Source organism: Solenopsis invicta, chromosome 12 (genome assembly GCF_016802725.1).
Source record: "Solenopsis invicta isolate M01_SB chromosome 12, UNIL_Sinv_3.0, whole genome shotgun sequence".
Classification (NCBI taxonomy): domain Eukaryota; kingdom Metazoa; phylum Arthropoda; class Insecta; order Hymenoptera; family Formicidae; genus Solenopsis; species Solenopsis invicta.
This window is the reverse complement of record NC_052675.1, coordinates 451042-464708: the sequence shown is the minus strand read 5'-3', so window position 1 is coordinate 464708 and position 13667 is coordinate 451042. Positions and strand designations below refer to the sequence as shown.

Sequence of the window (13667 nt, the reverse complement as noted above, 5' to 3'; positions counted from 1 at the left end):
ATTGGTCCCTTTTTTTACAAACACAATCTCACCGGCGATCATTTTCTAGACTTTTTGACAACAAAACTGCCGTCACTATTAGAAGACGTGCCGATACACATTCAGCGGAATTGTATGTGGTTTCAACTGGATGGCTGTCCTGCTCACAATGCGAGACAAGTAACCAGATTCCTGACCAACAATTTTCAGAGACGTTGGATCGGGAATCACGGTCCGATATTGTGGCCGGCACGTTCATCGGATCTCACTCCGTTAAACTATTTCTTGTGGGGATATTTAAAAGATAGGGTTTACAATCATCCTAATCCACCTGCCAACGTGCACCTGAAAACCCGTATCTCCAAAGCTGCTGCATCAATTACTCCCAAATATATTACTGCAGCGACTACGACAAATTTTATGCAACAAGCTGAATTATGTATCCAAAATGGTGGATCGCACTTTAAACACCTGTTATAATAAATTTCGGAAGTAGAATGCCATATTACATAACTTTACAATATGAGGATTTTCATCCATGCACGTGCAGAACTAAATGCAACGTAAGAGGGACGTTAATGCAACCTAAATGGGATGTTTTATAACCTAAACGAGATGTTTTGCAATAAAACAACGTAAGATACTTTTCCAATCTGCTATAATAATAGTTTCCAAAAATTCTAGCGTGCATCCCCATCATTTGAAAAATTTCAAAAACTGAAAATGGGTTCTAATTTAAATCATATTTTGAGCCCACCGACCAAATTTCAGCTGAAAACCTTGATCGGGTTGTCCGCACGTGAGCCCTCACGTTAGGGGACCTTTTCCACCAAAAATTGAAAATACCTGCCGAACAGTACATAACAGAGCCATACGACTTTATATCAAAGTTGATTAGAATAAAAAAGACTATCAAATAATGCAATAAAATACAGGGTGTTCCATTTAAAAAATTGTATAATTGGTTTGCTACGAATCGAGGAAATACCCTGTAGTCATAAAAATATTTTTAGGTCAAGCTACTCGATAAATTCTATGACTATGCAAAATTTCAAGTCGGTACCTCTTCAGGCGCCGAAAATAATAAAAGGTAAAATCAAAATTGGAACACCCTGGATATACCGAATCGTCTAAGAAACCAAGTGTACAAGTGGCACATATAGTCACACAGCAAGTGTAACAAAAGCAATTTGAAGAAATATATATACATATTAACGTTGGGAAAGCAAGAGTCAATCTCTAACCCGTCAACGCAACCCTTCCTCGAGTCCTAACTCCTTTAACGCAGCAACAATCCCGAATTACCTTACAAACGCGCCTGTACCACCATCGGGCACAACAGAAAAATCTCCTAAAAAATGATGGCAATCATATTTGAAAATAATCAAAATCATTCTGGAATAATAGAATTTGCTCGGTTCCTTTTGCATTTGATGCTGACACTCTTACATGTTAAAATTCAAACAATACGTTTCAATAAATTCTCAAAGAAAAGCAATATTTGACTTTCTGTCTAAACTATAGTTTATTTTGCATTTGTTGCTGATACTCTTACTGTAAGAGTGTTAAGATAGTTTACCTCAAACTATAGTTTTTCATGAGTTTGAACAAAATTTGAAGAGGGCCGAAATTGGCTCAAATTGCCAACTCTTTTGTTCGCACAAAATTTTGCATAATAATCTATTCTACAAAATCACTATCTGGAATTTCTTAAGATCGCTGATTACAAATCGAATGTCAAAAATTAAAATTTAAAATAGCAAATACAATATAGCGGAAATGATCAAAATCGACTGAATTCTCTTGAAACTTCAAATAAATTTGATTAATTTTAAAAATTCCGTCCGCCATATTAGTTCTACCATTTTTAATTTTGCATTTATAATATTGGATTTGTAATTAACCTCTCAAGTAACATGTTTCAAGAGAATTTTAGTTTATTTTGAAAATCCCGCCATTTTGAATTTTATATTTTTTCACACTAGATTCTTATTTAGCCCAAAAATACCCGGATAACAAAGTTTCACTAAATTAATTAACAGAAAAAAAGTGCCAAAAAGGGTTAAAAAACATTTATTTTTTAAACATATGTGTATATATTTTATTTGCATATCGTATGAAGAAAATGCTAAAGAATTACCGACATTACAGAACATTACAAAATTTTCTGAACTGGCTTTGCAAAATTAAAAATTCTTTTAATTAAAAACAAAATAATAAAATTCAAAAATTAAAAAAATAACAAATAAAAATTAAAAAATTAGGAATTTAATAAAAAAATTTAAAAAGGTATGCCAAGCGGATAATAAAATACAATTTTTTTTAACATAAAAGTGGCTGTAATTCAGAAACAACTTATTTCCGGATTTATATTTATATAGCTTTTTTTCCTTCTTTTAGGGTCCCAAATCTCGTCCCGAAATATTCGTCACAATTTTTCGGACACCCTGTATACGCACGCACAAACGCATCATAAAAATAGAGCCATCTATATAAAAATTAATAAATTTATTATTTTACCCGTTTATTTTCTTTTGTCGGTAATATAGTTTATTTGTACAAATAGCAGCAATTTATAACAACTAAAATCATAAACTAAAGTGCACCTCATATTGAAAAAATCCTAAAGTGCTCTATGTTATAAATAGTCTAGTCATAATAATACAGCCAAATTATTTAATTTATTTATATAAAAAAATTTGTTAAAAATATTAATGTAATTTAATAGGTTAGGTTAAGTATAGTAATACCTCCCCCCCCCCCATGAAGAAGAAGAGGGAAAGCCGGAAAGGAATAGTGGGGAGGGGGGACCCTCCTAAAGCGCCGACTAGATCGGACAGGGGGCCCTACCCTCTCCACTGTTGAGGAGGTACGCCTTGGGCGGAATCAGCGGCGGGGTAGTTGCCCGGCTAACCCATCCATGGCGTGAGTCCATGCGGGAGTGCGAACTTAGTGAGCCTGTCGCACCCCCGAGGCATCCCGGGCAACCGGGGCTCGATGTCGGTCGAGTCTCGGTTGCTAACTCCGGAGGGCGGTTCTCGCCTCAAGGCGAGGACTCGTTTGGGTCAGGACTGATCGCGGTGCATGCTCGATCCCATAGTCAGTCCCTAGCCCAGACGCCGGAAAAAGTTGGGTTTTAGTGGGTATACCGGCCAATTTTAGGTCAGTGAGTCCCACATACCCCGCGTCCTGTCCCCACAGGCGCGGAGACCCATAAAGGCGTTTCCCAACTATAAAAAAAAGGTAATACTATAATGCAATTTAGCCAATTATTTAAAAATGAGTCAAATATAGGTAAAATATTCATTGTAGCTGATAAGAGAATAAAAATTTTAATTTTACTCAGCAAAGAAAGATTGCAACAAGAAATTGCAAAAATTATTGGTCGCTCTAGAAAAATGGTAGAAAATGTATTAAGACCCAAAAATAACGAAGAAATTCGAGATATAAAGCGAAAAACTACACCTCGAATCAATCGTAAAATTGTACGTGCTTCTACGAGGATGGATCCGAATATAAACGAGCCTTTTTAAATATTGCGTACGTTGGCGTCGTAAGGAGTCTGCAACGTTTTAGACAGTACAAGAGAGTCATGTGGAAGGCAGTAATAACGTTGTCGCCCCACGTGCTTTTTACTCTCAGTAACAATCACGATGAGCAAAAAAGAGGTACAACCCGCAGTTTCACAACGTATTATTATTAAGTTTCTAATCAACAAAAATGTAACTGCTGTTAAAATTCGGCGCCGTTTACTCCTACAGTTCGGGGAAAGAACCCATTCATGGGCTCGGGTGAAGCAATGGTGTAACAAATAGAAAGCACGGGAGTGTTGAAAACATTGCCTACCAGCGCCATCCACGCACCAGTATCACAGCGCAGAACACCGAGATTGTTCGAGAACTCATCAAAAGCGATCGGCACTTAACTGTTCTTGAAATCTTTCAGTAACTTTAGATCAGCTATGAAAGTGCTGCCTATCGGTCAAAACAGCGCGGCATTCCGATCAGAAATGTGTTGCTTCTCCATGACAACGCCAAACCCCACACCGCAGCAGTAACACAACAAAAATTAGTCGATGTACTAGACAGTGTCTTAGAACATCCACCCTACAACCCAGACCTGTCACCATGCGATTTTTATATGTTTGGGCCACTCAAGAAAGCCCTTGGTGCACAGCGCTTCACAATGAACGAGGAGGTGTAGCAGTTCGTATGCAATTGGTTTGGTACACGTCCGCGAACTTTTTACAATACCGGGATTAAAAAATTACCAGACCGTTCGATGAAGTGTATAGATAAGATGGGGGACTATGTAGAAAAATAAGAAAAATGTAAATTAGAATTGATTCTGAAAAATATGTTTTTTTTTTGCAAAAGGCACGTTTATATTTAATTCACTCTCGTAAGATAGATCCATTTAAGTCATCAAATAAAATAAAAAATGAATTTAATCTTTCTATAAATGCACGTACAATTCGAAAAAGACTCCAAGAATGTTATTTAAATGGTAGAGTTGCTAAAAAAGTTCCACGTTTAAGTTCAAAGAATTTTAAATGCAAATTACAATTTGCAAAAGATTATATGGAATGGAGTGGTCCAGAAGGAATTAAAAATTGAAGAAATATTTTATGGGTAGACAAAACTAAAATAAATCTGATGGAATCTGATGAAAGATATTATATGAGAAAGCCATCAAATCAAGAATTGCTACCAAAGTATACTATGAAGACTGTAAAACATTGCGCCAATATAAAGTTGTGGAGAACATTTTTATGGTACAAAGTTGGTCCAATTTATTAGATTAAAAATACTATGAATCAAAATAAATATGTATTCTTGAAAATATCATATCTTTGCTGCCTTTTGCTAAGAACATGCCACTTATATAGAAATTTCAAAATGAAAACGGTCCAAAACTTACATCTAAGGCAAAAAAGTTTTTTAAAGATCATCAAGCGTCTGTGATACCATGACCTTCACAATCACAGGCTCTCAATCCAATTGATAATTTGTGGAGACTTAAAGATTACTATTTCTAAACATAAAATTCTAAATCAAAATAAACCGTGGAAAAAAATACAAAGAGAACGGATGTCTATATCCGTTGAGCAATGTTACAATCTTGTTGAGTCTATGTCAAGGCGCTGTAAGGCAGTAATTAAAAATTGTGGTCACACGACAAAATATTAAATACAAAACTGATTTAATAACGAAATTCTGTATCAATTTTTAGTTTTAAATGTTTCAGTACTATTTTCTTGTTATGGCTCTAGTTTTATGACCAATGAATTTGATGCATTTACATTAGTTTATTATTATTTGTTTCTTTTAATACAAGTTAATAAAATAAAAATTAGTTTTTAGTTTCTTATGTTTGAAATAAATAATATGATAAAATAAATTTAATATAAATTTAAACTTCAGTATTTATTTTTTATCATTGTTTTCTTTGTTAGTGGCTCTATTTTCATGATCACCACTGTATGCGTGGCTCTATTTTCATGATCACCACTATATGCGTGTGCGTGCGTGTGTGTCCGTGTGTGTGTGTGTGTGTGCGTGCGTGTGTGTGTGTGTGTATGTGTGTGTATGTTAACTACACCGTGACGCCTCTCTAAATTTCTAGAACTCTAACACCACATCCTCGCCGTTGATCTTAAATTTGATTGATCAAATAGGCCGTTTTCATCGGCAAGTAGATAAATTTACAACAACTGTCTAGTATCCACCATTTTTTCAGAATTCTTTTAATTGAATTTTTCCTTAATATTACTTGAGTAGTGTGCAATGGAATACCTTAAAAGACGTATTTATTTTTTAAAATAAAATATATTAAATATGTAACTTTAATCGGTCATAAACATTTTGGATTGACCATTTTAAATCCTCTATCATTGATTTCTCCACTTAATTAATGGATTCGTAATCAGTGTATCTTAAAGAATATGCTAAGAGTCATTTTAATAAAAAATTCGATTATTGTAACTTTATGTACAAAACTGCATGTTAAGACCATTTTAAATCTCCTATTTCTAAAATTTGCCATTTTTAATAACAAACTTGTAATTATCGACCCTTAAAACCATTAAGTAATATCAAGAGAAAATTTTACAAAACATCCGATTCATGATAAGTTCCAGCGTAATACACGTATATATGATGATTTGACTTGCAAAAGGAAACACGATGTAACATCAAAAAAATCTATTTTTATCACTTCTGGAGTATAAAATTGTTTTCACTATTTCATAAATCCCAAATAACATTTTGTGGTTCACTAAAGTTCAGCCAGAAGTCGAAGTTTTTTAATACCTTCCTTTTAAAATTTACAGATCCGACATGGTACATGAAAAATGCAAAAATAGGTACAGTTAGTTGAAACTTGGTATACAGGAATCGCTGATTATAAAGTATATTTAGACAAATTAATTTGCATAGTATTATCGCAAGAATATAAAAAAAGAAAAAAACAAAAGTACAATTTTTTATGTTTTATGATTTCCGCCATCTTGTATTTAAAAAATTTACAAATTTTGACTTCGGATTCAAAATCAATAAATTAAAAACCTTGGGATACCAAGTTTCAATATATTATGATTAGAAGAAATTTTTTATTATAGTAGAGGAAAATTGGTAAATGCGGTACCGGTCTCCTAAAGCATGCCTATTCATTATTTTACATTTTTACCGCTTATAAGAAACATCTAATGATAAAAATAAAAAGCAAACAAGAATCAAGTAATATTTATATAGAAAAAAAATTTAACAAGTTTTATTTTGTTTTAAGCATGCTATCAATATGTTAAAAAATCAGATATATCAAATGTAAATTTTTTTTTTAATTTGTATAGCTGATAATAACATAAGTATGCAATTTTATTTTACATTGTTATGTTTTCATAAAAGAAAGTTTGTTGAAGGACATTTTACATTCATTGTATATACATATTTACAATCATTATAAAAATCAAATTGATATTTTTATAAACTCTTTTACGTTTCCTAATTCATACTACCACAAATTTTACTACAAAAAAAATTATATTAATGTAAGATTGATAAGTGATAATAGTAAAACTAACAATTGCTATGAATAAAAATATGTCAATTACAAAAATAAGTTCAAGCCAGTTTAATTTCAGTATTAAGTTTTCATTACAGTTATTTATTTATTACAATTATTAATTATTCAATATTTGATCGTTTTTTTGATAAATTATTAATAAAATAAATATTAATTGAATTCTTTTATTTTTAATTGCTTTAATTCATAAATTCGGTATTTTCAGAGACAATATGATTTAAGAGTCCACAGGTACGTTTTAAACGATCGGTTTTCTAAATTACGCTTTTCGCAGTACGTTACAGAAAAGCTTATAATAAATTAATTTGTTATTACAATAAAATTTAACATATATTATAATATAGATGACTGAAATATCAATTTACAATTTCAATGTTTAATTTGCACCAATATAAAATATAATAAAAAATAATTTAAGTGGTACGTATTTGGGGCAACTCCCCTCTACATTTTATATAAAACCCAAAATCGAACTTTGAGCCGCCATTAAATTAACCGTTATAAATTTTAAAATTTTGACTTCAAATTCAAATTTAAAATCTTAGTAAGTATAAAGTTGCAAAAAAATCGGAATTAAAGAACGGATTTTATTATATATTTTTTAAAATTACAATACTGTGTTTTAAAAGATTAAATAGTTTATTTTTACTCCTGTTTTTAGCAAAAGCAATTCTCTTTCAAAGAATTCTTTCTCCTATAACCGTTCCTAATTATGATGTAAAAAAAACCCAAGTATGCTACTTTGCTCCAAGTAAGAGAGTTAATTGGTCGTTCCGAAATGTAAAGTAGCATACTATATGGGCGTTTCAAAATTCATAGTAAATGTATACACAGAATTGTATACACAACTATTACAACTCTGTTTCTGAAGTGGATTAAGAGAATAAAAGAAAAGGCATACTCTCTAATTTGAAAAAGTTTCAGAAATTTAAACTTTAATTCCAAGTTCATTCTAAGAAAATTTTATAATAAATTCGACTAATTTGATTGATAAAAAGTGCCCATTTTAATCATTATACATAATAAACTTTCAATTAAAAAAAATTTTGAATAATGAATACGTAAAGGAATATTTTTTCTGCGCGTAGTAGAATCACAAATGCTTAAATTTGACATTTGAATATTTAAATAAAGCTGCATCTAGCATCTGTACAGAATCGTACAAAATTTGTCTTAAGTATGAACACACCTAATTTTCTTAAGCCTTGTAATGCTAAATCGATCCAAAATTTTGTACAGAGAAAGAATTAATCAATCACATCTGAACAATTCGGCCAATTAACTAATGTAATTGATTAATTCCCTCACTGTCTGACAATGAAACCTCGGATCGATTTCTAGTATCGTGGATACAAGGCATTAAAAAAGCGTTATAACTACAGTTGCTATACTTTTGTTATAGCTGTTAATAAAAAAAAAAACAAACCTATAAATAATATCTATTTACATACCTGTACAGAATTAACGTCGCTACAATCGGTATATGAGTTATAGCCAGCTGACCAATCACCTATTCCTTGTTCGCTCTCTGCTGAAAATACACATACATAAAAATTTTGTAGCTAACAAAAAAGGGATATTTATAAAGTCTGTTTCCACTCTTTATATTTCGAAATGATTCAAAATTATGAAAACCCGTGAATTACATGTCTGAGAAGCTACTCTACCTCTTTAACCCCTTTAAAGTAGTGGTCATTCAATTCTTTTAAAATAGTAAAAATAAAGATTGTTATTTAAACAAAAAAGTTGGTCTTGATATGATCTTGAAATAACCTTTTACTAAGATCCCTGCTACACAGCCAACTTTTCTTATAAAATCATATCATTTTAATACAATTTTTTTTTAATTATTTGCAATTATTCTCACATTAAGTGAATCACTTCATAAGTAATTATAATAACTATTTCATATAAGTTTCACAACTTCTTGCTTATATAAGAAACAATACTTATTTGTTAATATTAGGCTAATAAAAATAAAACAACCGTTAGCAAATTTAAATTTTAAACAGATATAAAACTTGCCTTTTAATTAAAATAGTCTATTTACATCAATGCACTTCTATCAACGTAATACAAATGCGTCAATGACACTCTTAAAAAAATTAAAACGACATCATCAATGACGTAAGGATGCATGCCCGCGAGATAAATTGACAAGATTTTTAGACCAAAACTATTCGAATTAACGCCTTGTTGTGCTTTCACTGGAATCTTCGCAGAAAGTAATTTTTTATAATTTATATATTGTTCATTTAGATTTTAGAGTTAAAATTATTACTTTAGTTGTTTGTATTATGGGAATTTTTTTAGGGTTTATAATTAGGGTTGTTAGGAAGTATTTAATTAAAGTTTTTAATTTAGTTTATTTCTTAAAGTCAATATGATTTTTAAATTATATATATATATTGTGACGTGGCAGTTTTAGCTGCCTCGCCACTCCGTCTTTCGCCTAGGCGTCGCGCCAGGAAGCGCGTATGACCGGGTCGGGCACTCTGCGAGAGAACGAAATCTCCGGCGGGACTGCGTTGCGTGTTATTTTATTTACTCATTCGCGGCTGATTTCATGTAACCGCGGGCACCTCGACAAACGTCGCCTAAGGACCACCAGCGGCGAGGGAGACGGACCGCGGCAGGAAAAGGAGAGGGCGATCGTCCAGGGCCGGCGCACGGGAAGCCGCCGACGGAGAGGAGGACGAGACAAGACGTGGTGACAGATAAGCGCCACGCAAAGGAGGCTCGCGAGTGGCACAGCTGATGGACAGGCTGGGGCGGACGAACGGCCAGGACGAGGGCCATCGAATGCCGGCTGTCCATCGAGGAGGGTAGCGGCGAAGAGTCGTCGCTGGAAAAATTCTGCTGCTGTCGTCCGCGGGGACGACAAGAACGACGAGGATGTCGGATGCCGACGGGGACCGCACGACACCTGCGGAGACCCGACACTGCGCTGCCGTGACGTCACGGCTAGATAAGGGCGCTGATAGGCCGCGCCGCTAGGTGCAGGGATATCGCGCACCCTGTGGGAGGGGTAGCGCTCATCGATCGCGCATCGAACGCGATCCTCTCGGCTTTTGCGTGCGACCCGGCGGTCCCTGCGGTGCGAAGCGTGAGCGAGCGTGCGAGATATCGGCTGGAGATATCGGGAGCGGCTATCGTCGAGTGTGCCAGGCCCGGACAAGCCCCGCAGATCGAGGAGCGGAGGAAGAACCGTGCTGAAGTCGAGGTGACCCGTCTAACAGCTGTGTAAAGCCACGAGCTGTCGGTGTCGACCGGCTCGCGTTCTGAGGTGGAGCTAAAGTCACTAGATTTATAAAGTACCGCAATCATTCCGCCATTTTGGCTCCAACATGCGGCACATTTAAAACGTGCATATGTGTATAAATGTATTTAAATAAGAAAAAAAATCATAAACTATATAAATTAATTTTGTTTACAATGGTTCTTATTCACATATGACTTTATTGCAACTCTTTTACTACTATATATGTTCAATATGCGTTAATATTATATATGCGTATTCTATATGTGTTAATATTAATATATTTTTTTGAAGGTAAAATGGATGCGTCTTATAATAAATGTTTTAATAAGTTTAACAACAATATTGTGGCATGATGGCACAAAGTCTGTACGACAATTATTTAAAAACACTTTAATAGAGTCTAAAGGTTTTAATTTATTCGAAATTAGGCATGTTTTTAAACGTTTAATTTCTCAGAATACAACAATAACACAACAGATCTAACGCATCTCACGGTGTCTCACGGTAAATAATTGCACTTAATGTGTAGATACATACATTATAAAAGTGTGCACTCTTTACACTTTCCGACGCCATTTTGGCTCCAAATCCTTATACATTGAGTCTTATGAATTGCGGTACTTTATTAATCTAGGGACTTTAGGTGGAGCCATTAGGTTAGTGTGCGAGTGCGTCCGCCGCGTGGCGATTGAACGCACCTTGCTTCTTAGTGTTTGGCTGGCTCTCCACCTCAAGCCCGAGACCTCGTCGAGGCACCCAGCTGTCGGCTGCCGCGTGTGTTTGAGCCGTCTCGCCGTAGAAGCTCGCGGACCGGTTTCCCGGGAAGCCGCAAAGCCCTCGCGCACGTGCGTGAGTCGTGTTACGGCCGTGATCATACGGCCGCCCGAGATATCGGTGACTTGGTATATCGCGCGTGTTCTATTAATTTTGTAGTGCAGTTCCGGCGACTGCGTTATCGTCGACGCGAATCTTTTACTGTACGCACTTGTGTCTCAGAATTACGTGGCTCGCCTTAGCGGAGGCTCTACGTTCGCGTTCTTGCCGCACCAGTCAGAGCGCGCGTGATTGGCTGCCGCGCTTCGTGCGGGGCCAGTCATCGTGATCGGCGCGTGTAGCGTAATTATGGTCTGAGTTGAAATAATTCCCGCGTCCGGCTTATTAATTTCTTTTTGTCAACGCCTTATCTCTTTGTCTTTCTTTCTTACGTTAACCGCTATTCTTTTTTGTTCTTATTTTATTGTATGCCGTCTCTATTATGCACTGCAATACATGTGTTCTCTATCTGTTATATCGGCCTGACTTTACTTAATTTCTCGCCTACCCGTCGTCTCCCGTAAGAGAGCCGCTTCGTCCCTGTCTCCGCTGCCCCGCCCCTCTACCGGTTAGAGGAGCTAGCTGGCCGCGTGCGAGCGACAATTTCGCGTTTCGGCATGACGCATTCTCGCGTGTTGTGAATCCGTGTTTAGAGTGGAAAAGTGAACCCGGAGCCGCGACCGGTATCATCGCGTCTGGCGCCCAATCTCGCGATTTGGTGCGAGCGTTTGGTGTTTCTCGGTTCGCTCGTCGCTCCCGCGCGTGTTTCGCGAGCTATTCCGTTGTTTGATCGCGTATTGCGCCGTTGCTCTCCGGCGTCAGGAAAAGGACGTGACAATATATACATATATATATATATATATTTCATCCGTTACAGAGCGCGGGTACGCTGAAATATATATATATATATATATATACCCTACGATCAGAAAGTACCGGGAATTTTTAAATAAAACAAAATAGAGTTAAATTTCAGGCAAATTTATTTTATCTCCTTCAAAATATGATCCATCTGAAGCAACACACATGTGCCAACGCTTGACCCAGTCCTCCATGCATCCCTGGTAGGCCGACGAAGGGATGGCCTTTAGTTCCCTCGTCGCATTCTCTTTGATCTCCTCGATCGACTGAAATCTCTTTCCACGAAGTGGCAACTTCAACTTGGGGAACAAAAAAAAGTCGCACGTGGCCATATCAGGTGAATACGGTGCTTGCTTGATGGTATTTACTTGATGTTTGGTCAAATAATTCATTGGTGTTTTTGCAAGAAATTCAGATTCTTCGGAACGAGCCTGGCTGCCACGCGTCTCATACCCAAAACATCAACCACAATATGCTGTGCCGTTCCATATGCAATGCCAAGTTCACTAGACATTTCTCTTAAGCTGGTATGACGATTTTCAAGCACCATTTCTTTCACTTCTTCACGTTTTCATCGGTGTTCGACGTCAATGGACGTCCGGAACGAGGGAAATCTTCCACCACTGTACGACCACTTTTAAAGTCTTTATACCACTCGTATGCTCTTGTTTTTGATAGAGCAGATTCGCAAAATGCTTTTTGCAACATTTTCAGTGCATCGGCACACGAAATTTCGTTCGCAACACAAAATTTCAAACAAACTCTTTGTTCAACAAAATTATTCATGGTAAAATGCGGCAAAATGAAAAAAGTTGACTGATGTAAACAAACGCCAGGCAGACGGATGGCACTAAAACCTGACAGATGTGCGTCTTAAGGTCGTACCAACATAAGAAAAAAAAATAAACCGGTTCCCGCATGCGCGGTACTTTTAAATAAAAAATTCCCGGTACTTTCTGATCATAGGGTATATATATTTTGTGACGTTGCAGTCCGCTGCAGCAAAGCAGCGTCCCGCCGCCGTTACAGAGCGCGGGTTCGCGCTCGCACCGAACCGGAAATCGCACCGAACCGGAAATCGCACCAAACCGGAAATCGCACCTCCATTACCGCGGTCACCAGGAAAGAGTCAAAATCCGCTTAATTAAACAGCGCACTAATTACTCCCTTATTTTCATGTCATAATTCGCAAGCACGATTGTGGTTGATGCAGAAGCTGGCGACAAGAAAAGCAGCGAACAAGCGGCGACCACGCAGCGGCCAAAAAAAGGAAAAGCAAGAACGTAGACATGGCCGGGGTGTCAAACCTAGAGAGCGGCAGAACGCCACGTGGAAAACTTTAAGAGCAGGCAAGAAGACTGTCATCGCCAAGGAAACTGTCGCAACGCTGGCTGAAAATCGGGAGAAGCGGAGACTCACGCGGTGGCAAAGGCCACCTTTCACGCCGAAGTTGAAACAACGGCAGCAAGATCGCGGCGAAGAAAAGCGCAAAGTTGCAATCCACCGTAACATCTGAGCGCCAGGTCCTACGAACGCCCTTCGGCGACAAGCCAGGATACAACGTTGGCACAGCAGCAATCGCAAGGAAGCGCGGATTGGCTGTCGCCACGCACGAGCGTCGCGCGCGAGCATCGCGCACACCCCAAGCAAAGGAGAAGGATGCGCAAAA

At 36.8% G+C, this 13667-nt stretch overlaps 1 protein-coding gene across 6 annotated transcripts in view; it reads right to left on the bottom strand.

Moving 5' to 3' along the window:
• The window catches only part of LOC105202431 (zinc finger FYVE domain-containing protein 16), a 140821-nt gene that overhangs the window by 77786 nt on the left and 49368 nt on the right, over nt 1-13667 (bottom strand). For 5 of the 6 annotated variants that reach the window (XR_005576085.1, XM_039456205.1, XM_039456208.1 and 2 more), the window contains exon 5: nt 8514-8593. Coding sequence is in view for 5 of the 6 variants with exons in the window: in XM_039456205.1 (XP_039312139.1) it covers nt 8514-8593 (80 nt within the window). In the remaining variant the exon portion in view is untranslated. The remainder of the gene's footprint in view (nt 1-8513; nt 8594-13667) is intronic. The other variant, XM_039456206.1, reaches the window with a different exon arrangement.